Source organism: Sorex araneus, chromosome 1, assembly GCF_027595985.1.
Source record: "Sorex araneus isolate mSorAra2 chromosome 1, mSorAra2.pri, whole genome shotgun sequence".
In the NCBI taxonomy this organism is placed as follows: Eukaryota; Metazoa; Chordata; class Mammalia; order Eulipotyphla; family Soricidae; genus Sorex; species Sorex araneus.
In genome coordinates this window covers 4,324,868-4,352,201 of record NC_073302.1, presented here as the reverse complement: position 1 = coordinate 4,352,201, position 27,334 = coordinate 4,324,868, and the positions used below count along the sequence as shown (strand labels likewise).

At 65.5% G+C, this 27,334-nt stretch overlaps 3 protein-coding genes across 9 annotated transcripts in view; 1 reads left to right on the top strand and 2 right to left on the bottom strand.

The window, feature by feature from the left end:
* Positions 1 to 1,007: 1,007 nt before the first annotated feature.
* On the top strand, positions 1,008 to 11,313 carry PKN3 (protein kinase N3). 2 transcript variants are annotated; one of them, XM_055132462.1, is made up of 22 exons: positions 1,008 to 1,109; positions 2,836 to 3,070; positions 3,182 to 3,327; positions 4,322 to 4,433; positions 4,507 to 4,634; positions 4,854 to 5,037; positions 6,362 to 6,508; positions 6,587 to 6,696; positions 6,767 to 6,910; positions 7,284 to 7,359; positions 7,483 to 7,651; positions 7,776 to 7,881; positions 7,973 to 8,040; positions 8,620 to 8,683; positions 8,777 to 8,868; positions 9,144 to 9,320; positions 10,109 to 10,171; positions 10,264 to 10,340; positions 10,485 to 10,627; positions 10,707 to 10,814; positions 10,919 to 10,999; positions 11,087 to 11,313. In XM_055132462.1, exons 1-22 carry the CDS (start codon positions 1,086 to 1,088, stop codon positions 11,297 to 11,299), a joined length of 2,667 nt encoding a protein of 888 aa, XP_054988437.1. In that variant the 5' UTR covers positions 1,008 to 1,085; the 3' UTR covers positions 11,300 to 11,313. The 2 variants fall into 2 exon arrangements, with proteins under 2 accessions (XP_054988437.1, XP_054988429.1); XM_055132454.1 differs by having other exon boundaries at positions 10,264 to 10,627; positions 10,707 to 10,999.
* A 52-nt stretch (positions 11,314 to 11,365) lies between these two features.
* Positions 11,366 to 14,361, bottom strand: ZDHHC12 (zinc finger DHHC-type palmitoyltransferase 12). The gene is made up of 5 exons (XM_055132480.1): positions 14,209 to 14,361; positions 13,189 to 13,325; positions 12,228 to 12,308; positions 11,943 to 12,109; positions 11,366 to 11,843 (listed from the first exon to the last, which is right to left on the bottom strand). The coding sequence occupies exons 1-5, from the start codon at positions 14,306 to 14,308 to the stop codon at positions 11,519 to 11,521; spliced, it is 810 nt and encodes a 269-aa protein (XP_054988455.1). The 5' UTR covers positions 14,309 to 14,361; the 3' UTR covers positions 11,366 to 11,518.
* A 2,861-nt stretch (positions 14,362 to 17,222) lies between these two features.
* Positions 17,223 to 27,334, bottom strand: part of ZER1 (zyg-11 related cell cycle regulator) — a 32,019-nt gene continuing 21,907 nt past the window's right edge. For 4 of the 6 annotated variants that reach the window (XM_055131014.1, XM_055131003.1, XM_055131030.1 and 1 more), the window contains exons 11-16: positions 26,719 to 26,838; positions 26,386 to 26,501; positions 24,003 to 24,191; positions 23,541 to 23,638; positions 20,277 to 20,379; positions 17,223 to 18,273 (exon numbers count right to left, since the gene is read on the bottom strand). In XM_055131014.1, coding sequence (XP_054986989.1) covers positions 18,192 to 18,273; positions 20,277 to 20,379; positions 23,541 to 23,638; positions 24,003 to 24,191; positions 26,386 to 26,501; positions 26,719 to 26,838 — 708 coding nt within the window. In that variant the 3' untranslated portion in view covers positions 17,223 to 18,191. Of the gene's footprint in view, positions 18,454 to 20,276; positions 20,380 to 23,540; positions 23,639 to 24,002; positions 24,192 to 26,385; positions 26,502 to 26,718; positions 26,839 to 27,334 lie in introns of all 6 variants that reach the window. The other 2 variants (XM_055131034.1, XM_055131039.1) reach the window with 1 other exon arrangement.

Here is a 27,334-nt window from a genome sequence, read left to right as displayed (position 1 = left end):
CATGTTTTAATCTCAACCCTTTCTGACCTAAAGTCAAAACAGTCCTTTTCATTTTACATTACGCTTAACGTTCAGCCCGAGCAGCTGGATAATCCCACTTCAGGGAACCTCCGAGTGCCCGGACCGTGTTTTTATCCAGCCCTCAACAGGGCTGATGTGTTTATAAAAGAGTCACAGCGGGGTAGGGCGCCTGGGTTCCATCCCGGAAACCCCTATGGTCCCCCAAACCTTGCCGGGAGTGATCCCTGAGCACCACTGGTGTGCCCCCACCCCCACCCCCACTAAAAAGTGTCACAACTCGGCACGTCCCCATGGAACCAAGTTGCCTTGTGAAATGTTCATTCCCCTTGGTTGATTTTAGGACAAGCTGGGATTCTCCACGACTTGTCAATTTTACTTTTTCCCAGTTCAGCGGGAGGGAAAGGAAGGCGCTTTGGTGCACGGGGCGCTCGCTCGGTTTGCATGGGTCAGAGCCCCGGCCAGCTCCTCGGGCCGCCCCCGGGCCCCGGGCCCCGCACCGGGTGGCCTTCGACCCGGGCAAACAAGGCCACAGGTCCTGCCAGACCCAGTCGCCGCATCAGCCTCCCTCCGGGTGGGAGGCTGGCCCAGGAAATGCCTTTTGTCAAGGTGCAAATGTATCTTTTGTTCTGGCCCGAGGGCCCCTGCGCGGCGGGTCGGGCTGAACCGGAACGCGCCGGTCGGGCCGAGCGGGGGCTGCGAGGCGTCGCGTCCCGCGACTCGGACCCGGGCGCCGCGCGCGCGTTCGAGTGAGTCCGAGCCGGGCCGGCCGCTCGGTGCCGGCGGCCCGGCGGCCCGTTTCCCTCCCTTTTCGGGGCCCTGGCGGCGGGAGCCCGGTGGGGCGGGCCGGGGAGGGGGCCGGCAGGCGGCGCTGTCCGGCCGGGCCCCGGGATCGCGCCTTCCGGTCGCTGTCCGGGCGCGGGGCGCGGGGCGCGGGCCGGGCGCCTCCCGTGGGGCCCGCGCGCAGCCCCCCGCGGCCGGGAGGGGGCGCCCGCCCTGCCCGCGCCCCGCGCCGCGTCCCGCCCGGCCCGAGTCGGACAGTCCCGCGGCGGGGCGAGCGGCCGAGCATGGAGGCGGGGGCGCCGCGGCAGGTGAAGGCGCCCGGGGGTCGGGGGGTCGGGGGGCGCCGTCCCGGCGCGGGTCCCGGCTTGCTTGCTGAGCGCGGCGCGCACGCCCCGCACCCCCCGACGGAGCCCCCCATCAGGCCGTCTCAGTCGGCAGGCGGGGACCCCAGGGTGGGCCCCCCGACCTTCCCAACCTCGGTTCTTCCAGGTGGGACGCTCCGGCCGTCAGGGGTTCGCCGGGGAGGCCTGGCCGGGGCGCGCAGCCGGGGACGGGGCCCTTCCCGGCGCGCGCTGCACGCGGGCAGCCTGGACGCCCCCGAGGAGGACGCGGCGCGGCGCCCGCGCGGGAACCCTGGGGTGCGCCCAGCAGCGTCAGTTCAGTGCCCAGGGCTGGGGGCGCGGGGTTCCTGGCAGAGCCGACAATGGGTGCGCGCGGCCCGGCCGAGACTCCCCGCCCGCGGTCGGGGAGGGAGGCGGCGAGGCGGGCTCCAGCCCCCCCCCACCCCCCCCCCACCCCCCCGGCAGCCGAGCCTGGAGGGAGAGGGGGGTGTGGACATGGCAGGAACCCGGCCCGCGGGAGCAGGCCGGAGGGGAGCGCCCCAGGCCGAGGTGCCCTCGAGGAGGCTCGTGGGGCGTCCCCACCCCAGCCACTCCAGCCGCTTTCCCAAAGCGCGGCGCGTCGGTCCCCCCCCCCCCCGCTTCCTCCGGAGGTCCCCCCCCGTTCCCGCCGGCCTGGTGCACTTTTTCCAGTTTCCTGTGAACCTCCGCCCCGCAGCGGCGCGGGTGACTCAGGACCCCAGGGCCGGCCCGGGTTCCAAGGGATCTTTGTTTGCTCGGGCCTTGGCTCGGGCCCTCTCTCTCGCCTGGGCCCTCGGAGGATTTCCTGAGGCCCGCCCCTGCCCCCGCGGGGCGGCTTGGGGAGGGGGGTGGTCCCTGAGTCCAGCGCAGCCACCCCTGCCGTTGGGTTTAGGACATGGAGAGCAGACAGGTAAGGCGGGGCTCTGCGAGACCCCAGCGGACCGGAGGGTCAGGGGTGACCCGGGCCATCCGGGGCTTATGTCAGCTTTGGCCGCGACAGACGCGGCCGTGGAAACTTTTGCTCTTCTTTCCCCAACCTGGAACGAGGTCCGAGTGCCGAAACTCTCCTTCCTCCCAGGAGCCAGCGGCCTCCCCCTCGCCCCCTGCTCTGCCGCCCTGCTGGCCCCCCTCTCCCTGCTCGGCGTCTCCTCCCAGACCCCGGGGGTAGCCTGGCCCCCCGACTTTCTCAAGGCCTTTCTGGGAGCCCTTCCCCTGCTGCGTTGGGTGGGCTGCTTAACCTCTCAGCCTCGGCTTCCTGGCCCACAGCCGGGGGTGCCTGGCCCTCCGACCCTCGGAGGTGGGACAGAGCAGTCTCTTGTTTGGTTTTTCAGTTGGGGGCCACACCCACCCAGCAGTGCTTGGCGGGCTGCTACTGGCGCGGCTCGATGCTCAGCGTTGCCTCCCGGCCGTGCTCAGGGTTTGAGCCTGGGCCCCACCTGTCAGGCCTTGAGCCATCTCCCTGGCCCCCGTTTCTCTTGGTGATGGCTGCCACACCCGACAGTGCTCGGGGACCTGAGGTGCCACCTGGCAGTGGGGGGGCGGCTAACTCAGCCTCACGCCTGCTTGACCAAGGCTGTGCCGCTGGGAGCTCCTGGGGACGCCCACTCTGGTGACCACACCGCCCGGGGCCTCCGTCTGTGTGCGGGTCCCCGGCCGACTTTGCTCTTACCCACAGGCCGGTGGGCGGCAGCGGCCCCCGAAGGACGAGAAGGAGGTGATCCGCCGGGCCATCCAGAAGGAGCTGAAGATCAAGGAGGGCGCGGAGAACCTGCGGCGGGCGGCCCGGGACCGCCGCCACCTGGGACACGTGCAGCAGCTGCTGCGGGTCTCGAACCAGCGGCTGGAGCGGCTGCAGCAGGAGCTCCGGGGGCTGCATGCCAGCGTCCAGCTGCCCGAGCCCGGCCCGGCCGGTGAGGGGGACGCGCTGCCTCTCGGACCCCGCCTTGGGCAGCCCCGGCGCGGGGTGGCAGGGCGGGGCCCCTGAGGCGGGTGCTCATGGGCCCCGTGCTCTGTGTGTGCAGAACCCGAGGGCTCGGGGCGCCCGGCGGCCCCCGAGCAGCCCAAGGCGCTGCTGCTGGAGGCGCTGCAGAGGCAGCTGCAGGTGGAGCTGCAGGTGGAGCAGGGGGCCAGGAACATGACCCGCACCTACGCCAGCGCCACCCCCAAGGTGCGCCGCGAGGGCGGGCGCGAGGGGCTGGCTCTAAGGTCGCCGGGGAGATGCTGCCCGGGCCCTGCCCTCTTTCTCTCTCTCTCTCTTTCATTCTCTTCTTTCTTTCTTTCTTTCTTTCTTTCTTTCTTTCTTTCTTTCTTTCTTTCTTTCTTTCTTTCTTTCTTTCTTTCTTTCTTTCTTTCTCTTTCTTTCTTTGTTTCTTTCTTTCTTTCTCTCTCTCTTTCTTTCTTTCTCTTTCCCTCCCTTCCTCCCTTCCTCCCTCCCTTCCTCCTTTCCTCCCTTCCTTCCTTCCTTCCTTCCTTCCTTCCTTCTTTCCTTCCTTCCTTCCTTCCTTCCTTCTTTCCTTCCTTTCTTCCTTCCTTCCTTCCTTCCTTCCTTCCTTCCTTCCTTCCTTCCTTCCTTCCTTCCTTCCTTCCAACCCACAGCCTCACACCTCCCTGGCACCAGTTATGCCAGCCTGGCACCGACCCTAGGCACAGTGATGGTTTTTCTTCGAGCTTTGTTTTTGGGGCCACACCTAGCGGTGCTCAGGAGTTACTCCTGGCTCTGCGCTCAGGAATTACCCCTGGCGGTGCTCAGGGGATCATGTGGGATGCCGGGGATCGAACCCGGGTTGGCCGTGTGCAAGGCAGGTGTCCTCCCCGAGGTGCCGTGGCTCCAGCCCCTCTGTGTTAGTCTGGCGCCTACTAGGGAGAGCGCTCCCCACGTGCAGCCTCGTGGGGAGCTGTGCGCGGGCCCTGGGCCTGCAGGAAGACACTGCACTCGTCTACGAGGGAGCCCAGGCCGAGGCCCAGCTCCCAACGCTATGGGGGGGGGGGCTCGCAACCCTGGTTAGGGGGAGACTCTGCCCTGGATCTAGCGTAACAACGGAAGCCAGTGGTAACCGGCTCCCTGTGGGTCTGATGGTGGAGGCTTGGCTCCAGGTCCCGGTCTGATGAGGGAGGCGCTGGTGTTGCCCTGCTCCGACGGGGCCTGTGTCGTCCCTGCCTAGGAGAAGAAGCTCCTGGCCGCCGTCCAGCAGATGCTCCGGGACAGCCAGCTCAAGGTGACTCTGCTGCGGATGAAGATCAGCCACCTGCAGGCGCCCGGCTCCCCGGAGCCAGGTAGGGTGCGGGGGAGCAGAGCGGCGGGGCGGGGCTGGGCCGGGCCGGCCCCCGGCTGACACCTTCCTCCCAGGGCTGGAGCTGCGGGTGGAGGAGCTGCGGTACCGCCGGCATGTGGAGGCCGCCGTGGCGGAGGGGGCCAAGAACGTGGTGAAGCTTCTCGGGGGGCGGCGTGCGCAGGACCGGAAGGCGCTGGCCGAGGTCAGGCTGGCACAGCCCGTCCCTGTGGGGGGGTGGTGCCGCTAGGGACCGGGACCATCATGGGCCTCTCGGAGGGTCCCAGGTGTCCTGAGCTGCTGCCCCCAGGCCCCTCCCAGCACCCGCACCCCTGCCTTATTCTCCCAGCACCCTGCCCCCCACCCCCGCCCTGGTCCCTCGGCCCCCTCCCAGCACCCTGTACCCCCGCCCTTGCCCCTGCAGGCTCAGGCCCAGCTCCAGGAGTCCTCCCAGAAACTGGACCTTCTGCGTCTGGCCCTGGACCGGCTGCTGGACATGCTGCCCCCTGCCCACCCTCTACGGGCCAAAGTGGCCCAGGAGCTGCGGACCCCTGCGTCTGGGAACCCCCAGCCTTCTGGGACGATCATAAAGCCCACCGCCATGACAGGTAGCTAGGAATACCCCCCCCCCCCCGCCCTCTCCCCTCCCCCAGCTGCAGAGCCGGGGCGTGTCCTGAAACACATGGCAGAGCTCGCGAGAAGCTTCTGCTCCGGCTGCGGCCTTCCGGGCACCTGACATGTCTCTCGCAGCCTCCGTTTCTCTGCCTGTAAAATGGGGTCATCTGTGAGTGCATGCAGGTGCTCATCCAGGGAGCCAGGGTGATGAGGATGACAAAGAGCGGGGGGCTTATGTCCTTTGGTTTGGGGCCACCCCATCTGACGTTGCCATTGAAGCCGGTGCTTGGGGCGCCAGGACCAAATCCGAGCTCTAGACCTAAGCTTTTCTTTCTCTCCGTTTCCTTATTGTTGCTTTTGGGCCACACCCAGCAGTGCTCAGGGCTTACTCCTGGCTCTGTGCTCAGGGAACACTCCTGGCAGTGCTCAGGGGACCATATGGGGTGCGGAGGCGAGAGCCCTGGTGGGCTGCATGCAAGGCACCCTCCCCACTGTGCTCTCACTCCAGCTCCAAAGATGTTGGCGAGGGACGCCCAGAGCGTCCTTCTCGGAGGTGGGGGGCGGGGGGCCAGGCCGAAGCCCGCTGGGGGCAGAGCTGAGAGAGGGAAGTGCAGGGCCTGGCCTTGGGGAATCCAGGATTGGCCTCGGGGGAGCTGGTGTGGAGCTCGGCCTTGAAGGGCCCACAGCATTGGCCACGCTGACCGTTGGAGAAGTCGGCCACCCTTGTTTTGTGGCCACACCCAACAATGCTCAGGGGTGACTCCTGGCTCTATACTCAGGAATTACTCCTGGTGGTGAACAGGGGCCATAGGGGATGCCGGGGATCGAACCCGGGTTGACCGTGTGTGAGGCCAGCGCCACCCCCCTGCCTTGCTATCACTCCAGCCCCCATACACGGTGATCCCTGGACCTGGTCCTCCTATGGTCATCTTCTTGGGTCTTTACGACTCTTGTGTGTAACCTGAGGGCCTGAACTCCCAAAATGGTGCTCTCAGACTAGGTTTATGACCTCAGAAGCTTCTAGAGTCTCTCTGAATTGGGGAAGGAGGGGCGGGCAGAGACATTGAGGGATGAACTGGAGTCTCAAGATGAACCCACCCGGTGGGCAGAGGGGCTCAGAGCAGCCGGACATGGGCCCTCTGAGCCCACAGGGAGGGGGACGGCACAGCCTCGCCCAGCACACAGGGGCTCCCGAGGGCAGACGGCCCCCAACGCTAGCGCAGGCGGTGGGTTCTGGGCTCGGGGGGAGGGCGCCCCTGCGGGGCCCAGGTGATGGGGACAGCGGGCGACCGTCCCTGACACGTCTCCGCTCCCCAGGCACGCTGCAGGTGCACCTGCTGGGCTGTGAGCACTTGCTGAGCGACGTCCCCGGACGGTCCCCGGCGGCCGCGCTGGCCGGCAGTCCCTCGCCCGGCTGGCTGCTGGGCCGGGCCAAGCAGCCCCGTGGCCAGAAGGAGCTTTCCCGTAAGTGGGGGCCGTCGTGCACGCGCGCGCGGGGTCCAGCCCGCCCTCCTACCCCCTGACCCCGGCTCTGGCCCGCAGGGGAGGTGCAGGCTGTGCTGAAGGTGGGCAGCCGCGTCGTGGGCCAGACGGGCTGGGGGCCCGTGTGCAGGAAGGCCTGGGAGCAGACCCTCACCGTGCCGCTGGAGCGGGTGAGGCTGGCCCCGGGCGTCCCCGCGGGGGCCGACGGCCCGCGCCCGCGCTCACGCGCCCTCCCCACAGGCCCGGGAGCTGGAGATCGGCGTGCGCTGGCGCGACTGGCGGCAGCTATGCGGCCTGACCTTCCTGCGGCTCGAGGACTTCCTGGACAACGGCTGCCACCACCTCAGCCTCAGCCTCCTGCCGCAGGGCTGGGTCTTCCTCTGGGTGCGGCCTCGAACCCGCCCCGCCTGCCCTGGCATCCTCGGGGAACACAGGGTTCTGGGTCCGAGACAGGCCCCGGCTCAACCCCAGCCACCACCAAGGAGGGGAGCCCCCGGCACCGCTGCATGGGACCCCCCCCAAGCCCAAGCCCCCCTAAAGAAGCAGGATTCCTCTCCCTGCACCACACAGGGCACCTGCCCTGTCCAGACTCTGGCCTCAGTTTCCCCATGGGTCCCTGGGAGGCGGCTGGAGCCCCGTCAGCGTTGGCCTCTGCTGGCGGCGGGGCCGCACGCAGCCGTGGACCGGGGGGTGTCTGTGTGCCTGCAGGAAGCAGGTGGGGCGGGAGAGGCTGGTCCTCACCCCTCTCGCCCCTCAGGTGACCTTCTGTGACCCTGTTATTGAGAGGATACCCCGGCTGCAGCGGCAAAAGCGCATTTTCTCCAAACGCAGAGGTGTGCGGGGTGCAAGGCGCTGGGTGGGGGCGGGGTGTCGGGCTGAGGCGCAGGGTAGGGGGCCAGGGTGTGGGCATGGGGCGATGCCACCAGGGACCACGCACTGACCCTGCTTTGGCCCAGGCCGCGACTTCGCCAGGGCGTCCCAGATGAACCTCAGCATGGCGGCCTGGGGGCGCCTGGTCACGACCCTGCTGCCCCCCTGCAGCGGCCCCAGCACCATCAGCCCCCCCAAAGGGTGCCCCCGAGCCCCAGCCGCAGGCCGGGGGGCTCCAGGCCCCACACCTCCCAGGTAAGGAGAATCCACCCTCCTCAGGTCCGCCCCGGGCTCGGCCCTGGTGGGGGAGGGGCGTCCGACCCCCCCCCGCCCCCTGAGGCTTCGTCTGTCTTTCCCGACCCGAGTCTCCCGCCTGCAGCCGCCTCCCGGCCAAGCAGCCCCCCGTGGGAGAAGAGGGGCTCAGGCCCCCGCCGAAGCCCCCACGCCTCTACCTGCCCAGGGAGTCCACCCTGGAGGAAACACCGGTGAGGGGGGTGCTGATTGGGGGGGGCGGCTGGAGGAGGCGCACGGCGAGGCAGCCCCCATCTCCGCACCCCTGTCCCCCTGTCCTTACAGCGCACCAAGCGGCCCCACGTGGAGGCCAGGCCGCAGCCTGGGCCGCGTCCCCGCACTCCCGGCTCCAGGTGAGTCCGCCCCCACCCTCGTGTGAGATTTCTCTCCCCGCTCCTGTGTCCGTGTGTCCTTCCTCCCGTTCCTGGGGCGCTCCCTCCTACAGAGCCTGTTTTGGCTGGGGCCGGAGCAGCAGGACAGCGCGGAGGGCCCTGGCCTCGCACACGGCCCACCCGGGTTCAGGGCCCGGCACTGGCAGGAGCGAGACCTGCTTGCGGAGCCAGGAGTCAGCCCCGAGGGTTTAGGTGTGATCCAAAAGCTGAAAAAACCACAAACCAAAGACCAACAACAACCAAAGACAAAAGCCATACAGCGGGCAGCGCATTTGCCCATTTGCCCGGGTTCAATCCCGGCACCACATATGACCCCCCAGGCACCGCCAGGAGTGACCCCTGAGCGTCACTGGCTAAGACCCCCCGCTCCCTCCCCCCAAACAAATAAGAAGCCAAAAACAGAAATGCAGAAACAAAACCTAAAACCCAGAACCTGCCATTGCAGTCTGGCCATATGCCAGGGGGCGAGGGTGGGCGCTTCCCCGTGGGGCATGGAGGGTGCGGTGACCCCCGGGGTGACGGGCCCTCTCTTCCCTACAGGAAGGCTCCGCGGCTTCAGGACTTCCGCTGCGTGGCCGTGCTGGGCCGCGGACACTTTGGGAAGGTAGCGTGGTGGCGCGGGGAGCGTGCAGTGGCCCCGCGTCATGCCCGGCCCCCCTGACCCCGGCGCCCGCTACCCTCTGCCCTCTGCCCGCAGGTGCTCCTGGTCCAGCTCAAGGCGACAGGGAAGTATTACGCCATCAAGGCGCTGAAGAAGCAGGAGGTGCTGAGTCGGGACGAGGTGGACAGGTCCAGAGTCCGGGCGCCAGGGAGGGGACCCACCAGCCCCGCTTCTCCTGAGCCCCGGGATATGGGATCTGCCCTTGGCTGCGCCTCACTGTCCACGTCTGTGGGATGGGGTGAAGGCGGTGGGGCCGGGTGACCCTCCGCGCGCCCCTCCTGGCTGTTGCTTGGAAACCTCCACGGGATTCTCTGGCAGGTCTGGCCTGTCCTACCCCCCGCCATCCCGGGGCCACTGGGGGGTGGGGGCTCCCTTCCCAAGACAGCCTTTGGCTCCTCTGCAGCCTGTACAGCGAGAAGCGCATCCTGGAGGCCGTGGGCCGCGCCGGGCACCCGTTCCTGCTCTCCCTCCTGGCCTGCTTCCAGACCCCTGGCCACGCCTGCTTCGTGACCGAGTTTGCGCCCGGCGGGGACCTCATGATGCAGATCCACGAGGACGTTTTCCCAGAACCCCAGGCCCGGTGGGTTCCTGGCCTTTCCCCTGGCTGCCTCCAGGCATGTGGAGAGGAGGCGGCCCGGGTGCGAATCCTGCTTATAAGCCCCTCTGTGGGCGCACAGGGGGGGTCGCGAGCCGGAATGAAGGACACTCGAGCATAATATTTAACTTTTTTTTTTTTTTTTTTGCTTTCTGGGTCATACCCAACAATGCACAGGGGTTACTCCTGGCTCTTCACTCAGGAATTACTCCTGGCGGCGCTGGGGGACCATATGGGATGCTGGGAATCAAACCCGGGTCGGTCGCGTGCAAGGCAAATGCCCTACCCGCTGTGCTATCGCTCCGGCCCCTATTTAACGTTTTAAATTATGTTTTGTTTTGCTTTGTTTGGGGGTCACTCCTGGCTCTGTGCTCAGGGGACCGTATCGGACGCCGGGGATCAAGTCTGGGTCAGCAGCCTGCAAAGCAAACGCCCTCCCCGATGTACAATCACTCCAGCTGCTGTTTTTGTTTTTTTTTGGGGGGGTCACATCTGGTGCTCAGGGCCCACCCCTGGCTCTGCACTTAGGGGTCACTCCTGGCAGGGCTCAGGGGACCTTACGGGGAGCCGGGGACCAGACCCACGTCTGGCACTGCAGGCCCCCTGCCTGCTGTACTATCTCTGACTTGCTTAGAAGTGGCCGGGCACAGGCTCCGGAGGTGGGGCGGCCGGCCACTAGCTGTGGGACCAGCGAGCATGTCCGTTCCGTTCCCTGCGTCTCGAGGAATGGGCGCGGGGAAACAGCGCTGAGCTGACACTCCGCTCCCCGCCAGGTTCTACCTGGCCTGCGTGGTGCTGGGACTGCAGTTCTTGCACGAGAAGAAGATCATCTACAGGTGCGGCCCTGAGAAGCTGGGCGGGGGTGGGGGGCTGTGCCACGCCCAGGTGGGCACCTGCCAGACACTCAGGGGCCGCCCCCGACCCACAGGGACCTGAAGCTGGATAACCTCCTGCTGGACGCCCAGGGCTTCCTGAAGATCGCGGACTTCGGGCTCTGCAAGGAAGGTGTGTCCGCCGTCCTGCCGCCCCTCTCCCAGGCCACCCCCCTGCACCGTCCTCCGTCCACACGTCCCTCCCTGCCCAGGGACCTCCCGGGGCCCGGCTGGCCCCTTGGGGCAGCACAGAGTCAGGGTGGCTGTCCTCTTGCAGGAATCGGCTTCGGGGACCGGACCAGCACCTTCTGCGGAACCCCGGAGTTCCTGGCCCCCGAGGTGCTGACGCAGGACGCCTACACGCGGGCCGTGGACTGGTGGGGGCTGGGCGTGCTGCTTTACGAGATGCTGGTGGGAGAGGTGAGGCTCACCCCGGGCTGTGCTACGGGGGGTGGGGTGGGGGCAGCGCCAGCCCCCTGCTGAGCCCCCGCCCCCGCAGTGCCCGTTCCCAGGGGACACGGAGGAAGAGGTGTTTGACAGCATCGTCAACGAGGAGGTCCCCCGTCCCCACTTCCTGTCCGTGCAGGGGCTGGAGCTCATCCTCAAGGTGTCGGGCAGCCCGTGGTTCGGGGGTTGGGGGTGGGGGTGGGTGGAGCCACACACTGAGTCTGAGGGCGCCCGTGTGACTGGCCCCCCACGGGCCCCCACCAGCTTCTCCAGAAGTGCCCCGAGCAGCGCCTGGGTGCAGGCGAGCGGGACGCCGAGGAGATCCAAGCCCAGCCTTTCTTCAGGGTGAGTGGCGTGGGCCCAGGGGACACTGCGCGCCCCCCCCGCCGCCACTCCCCGCCGTGGCCTCAGGCCCCCCGTCTCTGCCCCCAGACCACCGACTGGCAGGCCCTCCTGGCCCGCAGCGTGCGGCCGCCCTTCGTGCCAGCCCTCCGCAGTCCCACCGACCTGCGCTACTTCGAGGACGAGTTCACGGGCCTGCCCCCCGCACTGACGCCGCCCGACGGCCGCAGCCCGCTCAGTGCCCACCAGCAGGCCGCCTTCCGGGACTTCGACTTCGTGTCCGAGCAATTCTTAGAGCCCTGAGCGTCCCCCGGATGGATGGCCCATGGGAGGGGGGGTCATGAGCCCACCCCCACCGGGCCCCGTCTTTCTGGTTTTTATACTGGATGTGCTTTGTGAATTATTAAATTTAAGTTTATAAAACTCTGTCTCAGGCAGCCTGGCTTGGGGGGGGGACCCGTACCCTGGTCACCCCCCCCCCAAAGTCATGCCCTTCCCCTCCGCACAGGGGCCTGGGGGTCCCTAGACAGCCTGGCTGCCGGCCTCGGCCTCGTCCTCGGCCTCGGCCCACAGGCTCTCCCAGGACGCCGAGGGCCACCCACAGAAGTGGGCGAGGTTGCGGGCCAGGCCGCGGTCGAAGGGGTTCCCGGGGCGCTGGCGGAGGTAGGCGATGCGGTGGGCGGAGATGAACTCCCAGGTGGTCGTGTTGCTGGCCACCAGGTAGAGGTGGGAGGCCAGGAGCAGCGCGGCCACCGCCGAGAAGAGGGACAGCAGCAGGAAGGTGGCCAGCAGGAGCCCGCTGGTGCGAAGCCACTGTCCCCAGGGCTGGAAGAAGCGGAGGCCAGACCTGCGGGCGGGGGGACAGGGACAGGGAGAGTGGAGGGTCCCGCCTCCGCGTGGGCCCCGCCCCTCGCCCCGCCCCCCGCCGGGGCCAGGCGTCACCCACCATGCCAGGTAGACTCCCCAGAGCAGCACCAGCAGCTGCAGGGCCAGGTAGGCCAGGAAGAGCGGGTGGTTGCGCTCGCCCACGCAGTTCTCCAGCCAGGGGCAGTGGTGGTCGTAGCGCCGCACGCAGCGGCCACATTCGCGGCAGTGGCGGGCCCGCAGGGGCGGCTGCAGCACGGAGGGAATCGGGGCTCAACGCGGGTTCTCCCCGCATTCCCCCGCGGTTCCCTCCCCCTACCCCAGCCCAGGACGGGGCGCAGGGGGCCCCCCGTGTCCCCGAACCCACCAGCACCAGGCAGAAGCGGCAGCGGCGGGCAGGAAAGACGTGAGGGGCCTTGACCAGCGGCTCCTCCTTGGCTGCCAGGTCCTGCAGTGTGGGGACAGTGAGAGGCACGTCGGAGGCCTGGGAGGCGGAACCTAAGCCCACCCAGGGCTGCCGAGATCTGTTCTGACACGGGTGCCCCTCGCTGCCCGCTCAGGGCATCTCCCCGTCTGGAGGCTGGTGGCTGTCAGCAGAGGGGAGTGGGGGGGAGCAAAGAAAGCCCCAAGATTAAAGGTTCTCCTTCTTGACAGCCCCTAAGAGTGGGGAGCATGCTGCGAAATCAGCTCCCAGAGAGCTCAGAGCACCAAGGCACGTGCCTTGCACACAGGGGTCTCACTCTGGCACCTCAGGAGGTCCCCCAAGCACCACTGGGGGTCATTCCTGAGCACAGAGCCAGCCAGGAGTAGCCCCTGCGCACTGCTGGGAACGACCTCGAAGCCCCCAGGTGTTCCCCGCCCTCCGCCCCCAGTCAGCTCTGGGGCCAGAGCACCGGGGAGGCCTTTGCCTTGCACACAGCTGAGCTGGGTTCAGCCCTGGCGTCCTGTAGGGGTTCCCGAGCAGCGCCTGCGCCCTGCCGGGTGTGGCAGACCCAATGCGCCACGCCCCCAACATCAGGTCTCAACACAGCTTGGGGAGTTACCCACACCCCAGCTCTGGTGCATCCTGTCCTCTCCTCGGGAGCGCCTGTGCCCTGGGGGGGTGGGGTGACTTCCCTTTCGGGATTCTCTCCTATTCTGTGACCTCCCGACCAGAGCAGGAAGCAGGGACTGGCTTTTCCCAGAGTCCTCACTGCCCCGCCCCATCCCCGCCCCCCAAACCGAGGGGCTGCTTAGCTCTGGGGGTGGGGGAGGTGGGACAGAGGGCCCCCGGATGCTGCCAGGCTGTGTGACCTTTGCCAGACGCTGCGGGTCTCTGGGCCTGTTACCTGGGGCTGGGACTGGACGCTCACGTAGCCCGGGTCCATGAGCGACACAGCCAGGTACAGCAGCAGGGAGCCCTGCACCAGCAGCAGGAACGTGAGCGGCAACAGCAGCTTCCCCTGCTCCTCCCACCGGCGCAGGGCTGCGGAGGGAGAGGCCAGTAAGGCCCGAGCACAGCAGGGTACACGGGTGGGTGCCCCCCGCGGCAGGTCCAAAAAGCCTTCCCCTGCTGGCGATAAAAAGTGGCTGAGAGAGGCCTGGGGGGGCGGGGGGAGCAGGAATGACTGGAGAGTGGCTGGGAGGGAAGGGGCCAGGACAAGGTGATCTGAGGTGTCCACGGGACAGACAGAGCAGGGCGGGCGAGCGGGGCTGGACACTGCAGAGGGACGTTTCGGGGGTGAGGCTGATGGTAGAGGAAAGGGAGACCCCCCCGGTTCAGGGAGGCAGGGGTGAGGTCTCGGGGAGGGCGGGGAGAACGCCGCTGGACGGCTGCGCAGCGGCTTGGCACGCAGCAGGTCCAGGCTGGATCCCGGCGACCCCCCGGCCCCAGCCCCGGCCAAACCCCTCGGGGTTATGTCGAGCAGAGAACTTGTCCTGGATGCAGCGGGGAAGCGGGAAGGTCGGAGGGGCGGCGCTGGGGGCCGGGGCACTGCACGGGCAAAGGCGGGTCGGGACGTCCTCCTGCCTGCGGGCGGCTGGCGGCCAGTCCGTCATCGGGCGGACCCTCGGGCTCCTAAGGAGGGTGTCGGGACGCGGGTGACGGGGTTCGGGCTGGCGGTGGGACCTGGTAGTCGCCGGCGCTAGCGGGGACCGGGAAGCTGCTGTGCTTCATCAGGGACCAACTGGGCACTCGGCGGCGAGCAGGTGGCTCTCGGCACGGCCGCCGGGGAGCGGGGGTCCCGGGAGCCGCGGGCGACGGGCTGCACGTCAGGACGCCAGGGGCGCCGGGGGGGACCAGCGAGACCCCGACGTGGGGGAAGCACGCGGGATCGGGCGGGTCCGGGGTCGCGCGGGGCCCGGCTCACCGGTATCGTGCAGGAAGAGCACCAGCGTGATCCCCCAGGTCAGCATGGTGTGCCCGGTCCGCACCAGGACCCCAGGGCTCAGGAGCGCCCAGGGCGCCATCGCCGCGGCCCCGGGCCCCACCCGGAAGAAGCGCCCGAAGGGGCGGGCCCTCCGAGCGCGAGGCGCCGCGTCCGGCCCGGGATTGGCCGACTCGAGAGATGGGCGTGGCCGGATGGGTCCGGAGAGGCTTCCTATTGGGTGGCAGCTGCGGCCGAGGAGGCCCTGGAGCCAACAGGTGCCTGGAGAGGTTGGGGGCGGGGCCGGCGCGCGCGCAGCCGCTAGGCCCCGCCCCCGCCCGTCCCGCCCCTCCAGGTAAGTGCGAGGAGCCACCGCCCCGTTCCGCCCCGCGCATGCGCGCGCCTCTAGGGAATCGGGTTCGGTGGTGACGGCCGGTGGCGGCGCCGCGCGGAATTCCGGGACCCGAGAGGGCCCGGGCGGCGCCATGGTGGCCCTTTCCAGCGCACAGCGTAAAGGGCAGGGCCGTGGAGCCCAGCCTAGCAGGGAGCAGCAGCGGCCCCGCCCTGCGCACGTGGCCGGCCACGCCGCTTTCGCTCTGTCGTGGAGCCGGGCCCGACCGCGGGAGCGCGCCTGCCGCGCACGTGGCCCGCCACCTGTGAGCACAGAGCTGGGGGCAAACTGCGCACCACCCAGTGTGGCCCAAAAAACAAAAAGCCCCCACAAAAACAAAAGAACTCCTGCCCTAAGGAAGCCTTAAATAACAGCATCTAGGGGCAGGAGCAATAATAGCACAGCAGGGAGGACCCTAACCCCCTGCACCCTGCAGGGTACCCCGCGCTCACCAGAAGTGACTCCTGAGTGGAGCCAGGAGTAAACCCTGAGCACCGCCAAGTGAAAGAAAAAAATCCTGAAACCTCTGTGAGTCTCTTATGATACGCATATCAAAGACAAAGGTTTGGAAAGGCCGGATGGTCTCAGTGACTCCCAGCAGGCGGCAGGGAGTTTGCCCAAAAGGCTGAGCGCACAGAGGCCTGGATTCGACCCCTGGGCACTGAGCTGGGAGTGTTCCCCAGGCACCAATGGATGTCAACAGACATATTTATATTTATACTCGTGTGTGTGTGTGTGTGTGTGTGTGTGTGTGTGTGTGTGTGTGTGTGTGTGTGTGTGTGTGTGTGTGTGTGTGTGTGTGTGTGTGTGTGTGTGTGTGTGTGTGTGTGTGTGTGTGTGTGTGTGTGTGAGATCAGTGACAGACCAGGTAGTTTCAAGGGCGTAGGAGGGAGGGGGGAAATGCAAGGCTTGAGCAGACTTGGAAAGAAAAAGGACAGTGGTCAGCTCAAGTGCCAGTGAGGCCACACGGTTGCCAGCTTGCAGTAACTATGAAGTTTGAATTCCCCTCCTCCCCCCTGCCCACTTTTTTATGCGGGTGCTAGGGACTGAACCCCGGCTCCTGAGTACAAAACAGGTTGCAGGGGCTGGAGCAATAGGACAGGCGGGAGGGTGCTAGCTTTGCACACCGCCGACCCAGGTTCAATCCCCGGCATCCCAGGTGGTCCCCCAAGCTCTGCCAAAGTAATTCTCGAGTGCAGAGACAGGGAGTCATCTCTGAATATTGCCGGGTGTAGCCCCCCAAAACAAAAATAAAAACAAATGCTCCAGCCCTTGGAGCCATCTCTCCAGCCCCCAGAGTCTGTCTTCCCCTCAGACTGGGAGCCAGAGTCTGTCCCTTCTGATGATTCTTGATTTGTCACACCTGGTAGTGATCAGGGCTTACTCCCAGCAGGCTCAAGGTAACCATATGAGGTGCCGGGTGCCAGAGATCAAATCCAGGTGGGCCACGTGCAAGGCCAGCATCCTACCTGCTGTAGGCTGGTCCTATTTTCAAATTTAATCTTTTATTATTATTTTTTTATTTTTTTGCTTTTGGGGTCACACCCAGCGATGCTTAGGGGTTATTCCTGGCTCTGCACTCAAGAATTACTCCTGGTTGGGGGGCCAGAGCGATAGCATAGCGGGTGGGGCGTTTGCCTTGCACGCGGCCGACCCAGGTTCGATCCCCGGCATCCCATATGGTCCCCCAAGCACTGCCAGGAGTAATTCCTGAGTGCAAAGCCAGGAGTAACCCCTGAGCATCGCTGGGTGTGACCCAAAAAGCAAAAAAAAAAAAAAAAAGAATTACTCCTGGCGGTGCTCGGGGGACCATATGGGATGCCGGGGATTGAACCAGGGTTGGCCACATGCAAGACAAACGCCTTCCCTACTGTACTATCTCACTCCGGCCCTCGATGGGCCTATTTCAAAGCAGCTTTCAGGCTGAGAAAGAAGCTTGCGTGGCAGCTGACAGAAGCCCCGCAAAGGGCCGGGGGTGGCTCGCCGTCAGCCCTTCCCAGAGGTGCTGGGTGGGGGCCCTCCATTCTCCCGACCACTTGGGAGGGCCTCGGCCTTGAGCTGCTGCTGCTGCTGTGGGCCTGTGTGGGGGAGGGCCCCCTGTGCTGAGTGGAGACGCAGGTGCAGGTGTGAGCATGGGTGTGAGGCGGCCCCCGGCCCAGGGGAACATTCCTGCACAGAGCCCGGCTGGGGAGCAGCCTCGGGGGCGCCCCCGGGCCCTGTCGACAGTCACATCAGAACAGGAGGGGCACAGCAGGAGAGCGGGGCAAGCCCAGTCTGGCCTGTGGCTCGTGCTCTGCCAGGCCCAGCAGGGGACCCTCTGCTGCCCGCCCCCCCAGATGCTCGGCAGGTCCCCAGGGCCATACCAGGATGGGGGCAGCAGAAGGGCTGGAACTCGGCAGCTGGAGGCTTTCCCCACTGGCTGTGGGGGAGACCGTGCACCCGCACCCCGGCCCCTGCCCCCCCTCTCTCCGCTCGTCTCAGGCTGCTGGACCGGTGGGCGCTGAACTCCTGGAGCTTCTACCTGACCACCGGGCAGGGTGCCCCACGGTGCCACCTGCAAGGCACAAGCCCGGGCACGACACCCCCTCCCTCCCCCCCCCCACAAGAAACACACTCGGCTCCTCTGCACTTTACACAAAAATGTATTTCTGTGACATCGCAAAGTACAGACATTTACCCGACTCCGGGTGGCAAAGCGAGGTGGCATGAGCTCTGCCCGGGGCTGGCTCAGGGCGGGGCCTGCAGGGAGGGCAGAGTCCTGGGCAGGGAGGGGCACTGGGACCAGGCCCTGGCCCCAAGGCAGAGACGCCAGGAGGTCCTGGAGAAGAGGGGCAGGGGAGTCACCCCTCCCCCCACTCTGCACCCCGGGGCTATTCCAGGGGGCCGCTCCTCCTCCCCACTGTCCACGGGCAGCATGTTGGACGTCCGTCCGGAGAGGCTCATGGGAGCCTTCTAGAAGCATCTGCAAATCAGGCTTTACCCAAACACCACCGGGCATGCCCCTCAGGTCAAGCCAAGGGCCAGGCCGGAAGGAGGGGGCTGGGGCGGGAGGGGTCAGGCTGTGCCCACTGCTGGTCTGGGGGCATCGGCCTGCTGTGCGCCCCTGTCCCCCATAAGCCAGGGAGGAGCGGGAAGGGGAGGGTGAGGCGGGCTGTGCTGGTGGGCACCCTGGGTGCTGTGGAAGGAAGAGCTGGCAGGGGGTGGGGCGGGCCCCCCACCCCGGAAGGCGCTGGCGGAAGGGACAGAAGTGCGGAGTCGTTGGTTCTGGCCGTCCTGGGCAGGGGCCGGCCACCGCCTGGGGCCGGGGGAGACTGGTCAGTGGCCTCCGTAGCAGCGTGGCCTCAGGCAGGCCTGGCCGGCAGGGCCCGAGCCCCACTCCGAGCCTCAGGGCAGGGCTACCCGCACCCCTTCACGCTCCTGCCCCTCTGGGAGAGCCACACCCCCTCAGCTGCCCCCCATGGGCTGGGGGAGTCTCGTGGGGGCGGTGGGGGGACGAGGAGGGACGCGAGCGAGGCTCCAGGCATTAGCGGGGAGGGCGGGGCGGCAGTGGCGGAGGCCCAAGCCGGGCTGGAGCGAAGCCGAGGACGCTGAGGACTCAGGGAATGTCACGTTTGTTTTTTTTTTGTTTTTTTTTGTTTTTTTTGTACAGAATTCGTACACACAAAACTTCACACTTCCTAACAAAAAAAAAATAATATATATATATAATATATATATCTCACTAAAGTTAAAGAAAAGCGTCAGTTGTGCAAAGTCCCCTGTGTCCCCGGGTCCGGGGCAGCGCCGGGGGGCAGACCCTCTATCTGGTTGTGTCCATGCTCTCCTCCTGGAAGCTGCTGCAGTGCTCCGTCACCTTGCTGGGGACGAGGACAGGGTTGGAGGGTGGGCTGGCGCTGGGCCCCGGGATCAGGCGCAGACCCTGCCGGCCCTTCCTCCCCCCGCACCCCACCCCTGCCCTGCCCTGGTGGTCAGGGTCTCGCCCCCCACTGCCCCTGCCAGTTCCAGCCTGACCTCGGGACCTTCCGGAGCCTTCCTCGAGCGTGACGTATTCCTGCCTCTCCCTCCCCGATTTCTTCTCGGAGTCTACTAGCCAATGTCCCCAAGGGGCATCCATGCGGGGGCGAGTGACCCCGACTGGACGGCAGGGCTGAGCCGGCAGGCGGGAGGGTGGGGCTGCTGCCAGCATTCATCTGGGCCCGCTCGGCCTCCCAAGGCCCGGGCTGGGGGCAGGAGGGGCCCAGCTGGTGTCCCCATGCGCCCCGAGTCAGGCAGCCTTTGGCACGGCGCTCCAAGTGGCAGCCGAGGCCCCAGCCTGAGCCCATCTTCAGCGATGCCCCCCCCCCCCCCAAGGGGAGCCAGACTGTGGTCTGCGCAGTTTCTGGAAGGTTCCAGGGAGCAAATGCAGTGCCCCCTTCCTGTGAGGGCCGTCTCTCCCTCAGAGCCACCGGCCCGGTGGGCCTACTTTATTTTCTTTTTGGGTCACACCCAGTGATGCTCAGGGCTTCCTCCTGGCTCTGCACTCAGGAATCCCACCTGGCGGTGCTCAGGGAACCCTACAGGACTCTGGGATCGAACCCGGGTAGGCTGGGCGCAAGGCAAATGCCCTACCTGCTAGACTATCCTGCTAGACTATCGTTCCAACTCCCCACTTTTTTTTTCTTTTTTGGTCACACCCGGCGATGCCCAGGGGTTACTCCTGGCTCTGTACTCAGGAATTACTCCTGGCGGTGCTCAGGGGACCACATGGATGCTGGGAATCGAATCCGGGTTGACCACTTGCTAGGCAAATGCCTTACCCGCCCTGCTATCACTCCAGCCACCGCCTCCCCCACACACACTTTATTTAAAAAAATTTTTTTAATTTCTTTAAAATTTTTAAAACATTTCTTTTGGGGTGGGTCCCCTCAGTGGTGTTCAGGGTTTACTCCTGGTGCTATGCTCAGGGCTCAAACCTGGATTGGCTGTGTATAAGGCCACTTCCCTGCTGTCCTATCACACTGGCCCCTGGCTGACTCACTTTGGGGAAGCACTCTTAGGAGCCACTCGGCACCACATGGCCCCCCGAGCCCCGCCAGGCGTCACTTCTGAGCACAGAGCTGGGAGCAGCCCGAGCACCCTCTGGGGAGGCCCAAACACTGATAAAGAGAATGCCCAGTGCTGGGGCCAGGCGGGGCCACCTTCACCCACTCGCCTTCCAGAACGGAGCCCAGAGCAAAGGGGCTGGCACAGCCATGCGGCAGGGAGCAGGCCCTGGCCCAGCTCTGGCTCCACCTGCCCCTCGGCTCACGCAGAACCTTCTGGGCGCCACAGCTCAGCCCCGGGAGGAGAGGAGGGTGTACTGGCAATGGGCGAAGACGGTGGGGTGCGGTCCCGGCCCTAAGTAAGGGCTGTGCAGGTGGGAGCCCCGGGGTCCGTCCCCAAGCGCTGCTGGCTGTGGGTCCCCGGCCCCTCCCGATGTGTGGAGCCCCGTGCCTGGCCGGCGTGGAGGTGGCATGTGTGCGAGCACCACAGCTGGGGGCCAGGCCAGGCTGGGAACTTGGACTGAGCGTCTGGGCCCGACGCGGCCAAAAGGACCCCGAGGGCGGTGCCAGCTGTGTGTGTGGGGGGGGAGGCTGTCGCGGGAGCACGGCCCGTCCTCACCTCCTCACCCCCGAGACCCCCGCTCAGGGCGGGCGCTTACCGGGCCATTTCCTTGGTCTCCTGCCGCGCTGTGCCCATCCTGATGACGTTCCTGAGCAGGGGCAGGCCGCCCTCCTTCACCAGCAGGGGGCAGTACTTGTCCGCTGTGGAGCGGGACACGGGGCTGATCAGGGCGGGTTGGGCCACCAGGTTCGCCAGCGCTGCCCCCGACGGGACCCACCAGAGAGGCTGGGCTGGGGCCCCGGGGGTCAGCGCCAGGGAAAGGTCTCCTCCGCGTCACCCACCCTCGGCTGTGGAAAATATCGCCCCAACACGTGGCCTCTGAAGGCGGCAATTCTCCCCGGGGGTCTCCTTCAGAATGCAGATGCCCGGGGCGGGAGAGAGGCCCGCGGGGAGGGCGCTTGCCTGGCACACGCTTGACCTGGGCTTGCTCCCTGGCGCCCCAGAGGGCCCCCCAAGCCCTGCCAAGAGTGATCCCTGACCAACGAGCCAGGAGCAAACCCTGAGCCCCCAAACCACAGGTTCCTGAGGCCCAGCACACGGCGTGCAAGGCCTGAGTGCAGGGCCTGGAGCCAGCAGTGGGCAGGCGGGGGGCGTCCGGGGGGACTGCCGCTGGCCTTCTGCATGCAGGAGCCAGAGCACTGCTTGGAGAAACCCATGAGCCCCCAAACCAGGAACTCCCCAAATCCTGAGCCGCGCCCTTCGTTACTGACTCAAGACCAGGGGCTGATTCACATGGTTTATTTTCTAGGGGAGACACACCTAGCAGTGCTCGGGGCTTACTCCTGGCTCTGCTATCACTGCTACGGGGCTCAGGGAACCATGGGGTGCCAGGGCCAAGCCTGGCTCAGCAGCACGCAAGGCCAGCGTCCTGCCCACTGGACTCCTGCCCTGGGCCCCGCTAGGCTAGTTCTGCTTGTGTGTGTTTTGGTGCTACACCCGGTGATGCTCAGGGGTCACTCCTGGCTCTGCACTCAGGAATCACTCCTGGCAGTGCTCAGGGGACCATGTGGGATGCCGGGGATCGAACCCGAGTCAGCCATGTGCTCACGGCAAACGCCCTCCCCGCTGTGCTATCTCGGCCCAGCCTGCTGAGCTGTACTTCCGCCCTTGTCTGTAGTTACTTGGAGGGACACAGCGAGCAGTGCTCGGGCGTTCCTCCCGGAGGTGCTCAGAGCCCGTGCGGAGCTGGCGAGGGACGCCAGGCCTCCTTCCGACCCCCATGTGACTCTCTGGCCCTTCATCTGCTTTTGTTTGGGGGGCCACACCCAGTAGCGCTCAGGGCTCACCCCTGGCTCTGTGCTCCGGAGACCATCTGGGGTGCTGGGGACTGACTGTGCCAGGCCAGCACCCTGCCCGCTGTAACCTCACTCCGGCCCCTCACTTGTACTTTTAGCAAGGAAAAGGAGGGACCGGACCGAAAGGGCGGCAGGGAGCGTCTGTCCTGTACGTGGCCGACCCGGGAAGGTGTGATGGAGGTGGGGCTGGTGTTGGAATATTGCAGAAATAAGTCATCGTGAACGACTCTATAAAAATTTAACTTAAAAAAAAAAAAATCACACCGGGTGGTTCCTGTGACCAGCCGGAAGCGCACGGCTCTCCTGCTGGGTGGCTTCGTGTCCGTGTGCCACTGAAGTACGTTCTGGTGCCCAGTGGCAGCGACTCCACAGAACACGGGCCGACCCCCCCTGCCCTTCCCTCTCCTTTCCCCCCCTGCTCTTCCCCTTCCCTTCTTTTCTCTCCACTCCTTTTCCTTCCCTCTCTTCTTTCCTTTCCTTTTTGGTTTCTGTTTTCTTGTGGGGCCACGCTCGGCGACGCTCAGGGCTTACACCTGGCAGCACCCTCAGGGTCACTCTCCTGTTGGTACGTAGGGGACCCACTGGGATGCTGGAGCTCGAACCCGGGTCGGTCACGTGCAGGGCAAACATGCTCCCTGCTGTCCTATCGCTCCAACCCCTCGCGTTCCATTTTTTTTTTTGCTTTTTGGGTCACACCTGGTGATACACAGGGGTTACTCCTGGCTCTGCACTCAGGAAGTACCCACTGGCAGTGCTCAGGGGACCATATGGGATACTGGGAATTGAACCCGGGTCGGCTGCGTGCAAGGCAAACGCCCTCCCCGCTGTGCTGTTTCTCTAGCCCCTCGCCTTCCTTTCTTTGATCTGCCTGTCCTGTCCTGTCCTGTCCTGTCCTGGTGACCCCAGCGCCACACCCATACCAGGTCCATCTCCGGCGTCCTCAACACGGGCCTTCCCGTGCCCTGACAGTCCCCACTTCCCGGGTGGAAGCAGTGAGCTCCGAGCGGGGATCTGGCTCTGCCGGCCTGCCGGGCTCGCCTGAGGAAGCGCGCGGGGCCCGGGGCAGGGAGAGGGAAAGCCCCCGGGCGGGGAGAGGCAGCGGCTGCTCTGAGCGGGTCTCACTGCACCTGACCTGAGGTCAGCGATGCTAGGAATCCTTTTCTTTTTTCAAATTTTTGTTTTTATAGTTTTTCGGCTTTTGGGCCACACCGGCGATGCTCGGGGCTTACCCCTGGCTCTGCACTCAGGAATTACTCCTGGCGGTGCTCGGGGGACCCTACAGGATGCCGGTGATTGAACCTGGGTCAGCCACGTGCAAGGTAAACACCCTCCCCGCTGTACTATGGCCCCGCCCCGTGTGTCCACTTTAAGGCTGAGAGCACGAGGGGGAGGGACGCCAGGGATGGCACCCGGGGCCCGGCCCGGTCGGCCTATATCCCAGGCGCCAGGCTCAGAAACTTCCTCGAGAAAGACCAGCAGTGGGGCGGGGCCCGGGGCTCGTTCTCTCTCCACGGTTCTCACATGAGGTGGGTGTTATCGTCACCCACTAACACCCCCACTAACACCCGGAAGGAGTTAAGTCAGAGAGAAGGAGGGGTGGCCGAAGCAGGGCCACTTCCTGGCCCTCTGCAGAGGGGCCCCGAGGAGCTGCTGGGAGCTTCTGGAATGTTCTCTCTGAACCTGCTGGAGAGACTCGCTCTAACAGAGCAGGCAGTGTCTCGAGGCCAGGGGCCGTGGCTCAGGTGGCAGAGCATGGGTCCTGCCTGGCAGGCCCTGGGTTAGCTCCCAGCTCCCCACACTGCCCAGGGCGGCCCCGGGGTCCGAGCGCCACCCGGGGCGGTCAGAATACAAACCGGGCGTCCTGACCGGCTGTCCGGGTGCCAGGAGGCAGGGCCCGCCTGTCTGCGGGCGGCCCATGGCCCGAGGCACCTGGGCACCAGGGCACAGGCCCTGCCCTGCCCCCACCCGGCTCCCGGGGCCCCGCAGGCCCCTGGGGTGGCACTCACGGTAGACAGACACGAGGTTGTAGAGCGCCCAGGTGGCCCAGTGCTGGCTCACAGGCGAGATGCCCTGCGGGAGGAGGCGAAGGATGGGCTCAAAGGACCTGTGGGCGGAGGAGTCCACGTCAGCTGCTGGAGTGTGCAGGGGCGCGGGGACCATCTCCTCCTGCCCCAGGTCCAACCCCAGTCACGAGCTGGCCAGCAGGGTGCGGGGACAAGGGGCACACACACAGCCCAGGGCATGGGAGCGGGCGTGGCAAGAGGAGGGAGGGGCGGAGGGATGGAGATGGGGCGGCGGGCGGAAACTGGGGGCTATGGCAGGGAGGGGCCCCTCGGGAGGTTGGCCTGACGTCCCCCCTCCCCCCCAGGCCTGAGCAGCCACTGGGCCCCCGCGGAGGCGCCTCCAGAGGTCAGTCTCAGCAGGCCACCTGCAGCGGGGGTGGGGGGCTCGCGGGGCCAGGGCTGTACCGGTAGTTGATGTTCCTCCGCGAGTTGATGTCCCAGCTCTGGATGGCCGCCCACATGCGCTCCTCCACCTCCTCGCGCTGCGGCTCGCTGATCTCCCAGGCCTCGGGCCCGTCGAACATGATGTGCGACAGGACCCCGCAGGCGTTGTAGGACACCTCAATCCCGTCGGCCTTGCTCTCCAGCAGGTTGCTGCCAGGGAGAGAGAGAGAACAGGGTCCGAATCTCCGGCCCCGCCCAGACGCCAGCTGCCAGGCTGTGCGGTTCCTCCAGGGTCACCCGCGCCCAGGAGACCCGTGCGAGAGGCCAGGTCACCTGACGGAGGGGCCAGCAGGCCGGGGACGTGACCCACGCTGCAGAGAGATCCGGGGCCAGGGAACACTGCAGCGGGGAGGGCGGCTGCCATGCACGCGGCCGACCCAGGTTCGATCCTCGTCACCCCACAGGCCCCCCAAGCCAGCAGGAGTGACCCCTGGCACCTCCAACTATGGCCCCCAAACAAAAACAAACCAACGAACAAAAAAGAGATCCAGGGAGGCCTGAGAGGCGCTGGCTGTGCAGCCGACCAGGGTTCAATCCCTGGCACCACATACGGTTCTCTGAGCTCGCCAGGAGTCATCCCTGAGCACTACCAGTGTGGCTTCAAAACCAAAAAATGAAAATTAAAGGGGCTAGAGCAATAGCTCAGTGGGGAGGGCATTTGCCTTGCACGCAGCTGATCTGAGTTCGATCCCCGGCATCCCATATGGTCCCTTGAGCATTTCCAGGAGCGATTCCTGAGTGCAGAGCCAGGAGTAACCCGTGAGCACCACCAGGTATGATCCCCAAACCAAAAAAAATCTTTGAAAAAAATAAAAGAATCCAGGGTCAAGAGGTAAGTCAAAGATCTAGAGGCTGCTTTGCACATGGGAACGTGGGTTTGAACCCGCAAGACTGACCGTACCACCCTGGGAGTGATCCCTGAGCACCAAGGAGGGAGCAGCCTCAGAGCATCACCAGCCTTGAAGCTAAATCAAACCGGGACTGGAGTGATAGTCCAGTGGGTACGGCGTTTGCTTTACATGTAGCTGACCCGGGTTCAATCCCTGGCATCCCATATGGGCCCCCAAGCACCACCAGGACTAATTCCTGAGTACAGAGCTAGGAGTACCCAGAGTACTGCAGGTGAACCAAAAAGTCCTTCCTCAAAAAAAAAAAAAAAAAAAAGGTAAAAGCTAAATCAAACCTAACTGGGGGCTGGAGCAATAGCACAGCGGGTAGGGCGTTTGCCTTACATGCGGCCGACCCGGGTTCGATTCCCAGCATCCCATATGGTCCCCGAGCACCGCCAGGGGTGATTCCTGAGTACAGAGCCAGGAGTAACCCCTGTGCATCGCCAGGTGTGACCCAAAAAGCAAAAAAAAAAAAAAAAAAAAAACCACCACAAAACAAAACAAAAAAATAAATCAAACCTAACCAAAAGGGGTGCAATTATAAAGGCGCTGTGTATGGAGGATGGGAATAAGAAGGTCTGTTTAAGGCGCTGCTCATGGAAGACGGGCGCGTAGGCAGCCCACACACACCGGGTAAGGGCTCTTGATTTGCGTGCGGCTGACCTGGGTTCAATCCCAGGCACTCCAGAGAGAGCTATGAGCACAGAGTCTGTGGTAAGCTCTGGGCACTGCCTAGTGTGGCCCCAAAACACAACACAACAAACAGAAGAGGCTCACGGACACAGCTGCTCGGTGCCCACGTGTGAGGGTCCAATAGGACCGACGGGGCAAGGGTCAGGGGCTCCCTGTCTGTACCCACAGTGCTCGGGCAGCACGTGGTGCCAGAGCCCAAACTCAGGCACTGGAGTCACACAGAGCTCCGACAGCTGACCTCTCTCCCTGGCCCCAGAAAGGCAACACCCATAAAAAGAAGCCTAGGGGGCTGGGGCGATAGCACAGCAGGGAGGGCGTTTGCCTGCACGCAGCTGACCCGGGTTCAATTCCCAGCATCCCATAGGGTCCCCTGAGCACTGCCAGGGGTAATTCTTGAGTGCAGACCCCTGTGCATCACCGGGTGTGATCCAAAAGGCAAAAATATTTAAAAAAATAATAATAATAATAAAAGAAGCAGCCTCTGCTGCAAAGGCCGGAGCGCGAATACTCTACATGCAGAAGCCCTAGGTTTGGTCCCCAGCACCGCACAGTCCCCTAAGCCTCGCAGGGAGTGGTCCTGAGCACCGCCGGGCCGGTCCCTAAAACGAAACAGAACAGGCACCTAGCAGGGGCAGCGGCTGTGTCTCGGCACCGACTGGGGGCTCCGAGCACTCTGGCGGCCGGGCGGCGGGGACGGCGCGGGAGGCCCCGGGTTCCACCCGCGGAACCCAAGCCAGGCTTCGGCGGGGAGCAGCACCAACCTGAAGACCCCGATGAACTGGGACGTCATCAGCTGGGGCCGCAGCTCCCGCACCTCCGCCACGTTGCCCAGGAGGCCCAGCATGTTCCGGTGCAGTTCCTGCTTGTCTGGGAACTCCTGCAACGGGATTTCAGGGCCCGCTAGCCACGCCAACAGAGTGCCCCTGGCACAGTGCTCGGCGCCCCTTGGCGCAAGGCCCAGGGCTGGGTGCAGAGGGGGCTGACCACGGCAACATGACAGGGAAGCCTAGGACAGGGTCCCAGGCGGCGGGACTGCTGCCTCGGAGGGGCGTGGCCCGGAGTGGGCGTGGCCAGGGAGGGTGGGGCGGGGCTACCTTCAGGCAGTCCAGGAAGAGCTTCATGCCATTGAAATTGAGGAACATCTCGCAGTTGTCGGGGGTCTCATCCGTGATGTTCCACAGGGCGCTCCAGGAGAACTCCATCACCTGGTCACACTGGTAGAGGCGGGGAGGGCTCAGCGCGGCTCTCCTGGGGTGAGCCTGTCTTGAGTCTGCGGAGGGACGCCCCCCACTCCACCCACCCAGAATGCCGGGTTTAATCCTTTCGTGTCCTTTCCGCTACACCCAGCTGTGCCCAGGGGCCAGCACAGAGGGCTCCTATGCAGTGCTGGGGAACAAACCCAGGTTGACCCCGTGCACCTCGCCAGCCCTGTTTCTGTCTGAGGTCACTCCTGCTGGTGCCCAGGGGACCGTGCGTTGCTAGGGACGGAACCTGGGGCTCCCACATGCAAGGACGTGCTCGGGTCCTTGGCGCTGTCACTCCAGCGCCTCAGCTTACTGTTTTGCTTGAGCTGTGTGCGAGGCAAACACCCTGCTCACGGCACGCTCTCTCTCAAGCCCTGCCTGAGAGCTTTGGGTCAAACCTGTAGTGCCCAGCAGCTACTCCCAACTCGGGGCTTGGAGGTTCACGGGACGATGCTGGGCGGGGGAC

Bases quoted from the DNA above. Each gene is read 5' to 3' on its own strand.
- PKN3 (XM_055132454.1), top strand. From the start codon at position 1,086: ATGGAGGCGGGGGCGCCGCGGCAG. The intron at 3,328-4,321 runs GTGCGCCGCGAG...GTCCCTGCCTAG, and splicing joins ACGCCAGCGCCACCCCCAAG to GAGAAGAAGCTCCTGGCCGC. The intron at 7,652-7,775 runs GTAAGGAGAATC...TCCCGCCTGCAG, and splicing joins CCAGGCCCCACACCTCCCAG to CCGCCTCCCGGCCAAGCAGC.
- ZDHHC12 (XM_055132480.1), bottom strand. From the start codon at position 14,308: ATGGCGCCCTGGGCGCTCCTGAGCCCTGGGGTCCTGGTGCGGACCGGG. The intron at 12,309-13,188 runs GTAACAGGCCCA...CCCACACTGCAG, and splicing joins GCGTCCAGTCCCAGCCCCAG to GACCTGGCAGCCAAGGAGGA. The intron at 12,110-12,227 runs GTGGGTTCGGGG...TCCGTGCTGCAG, and splicing joins GCCGCTTCTGCCTGGTGCTG to CCGCCCCTGCGGGCCCGCCA.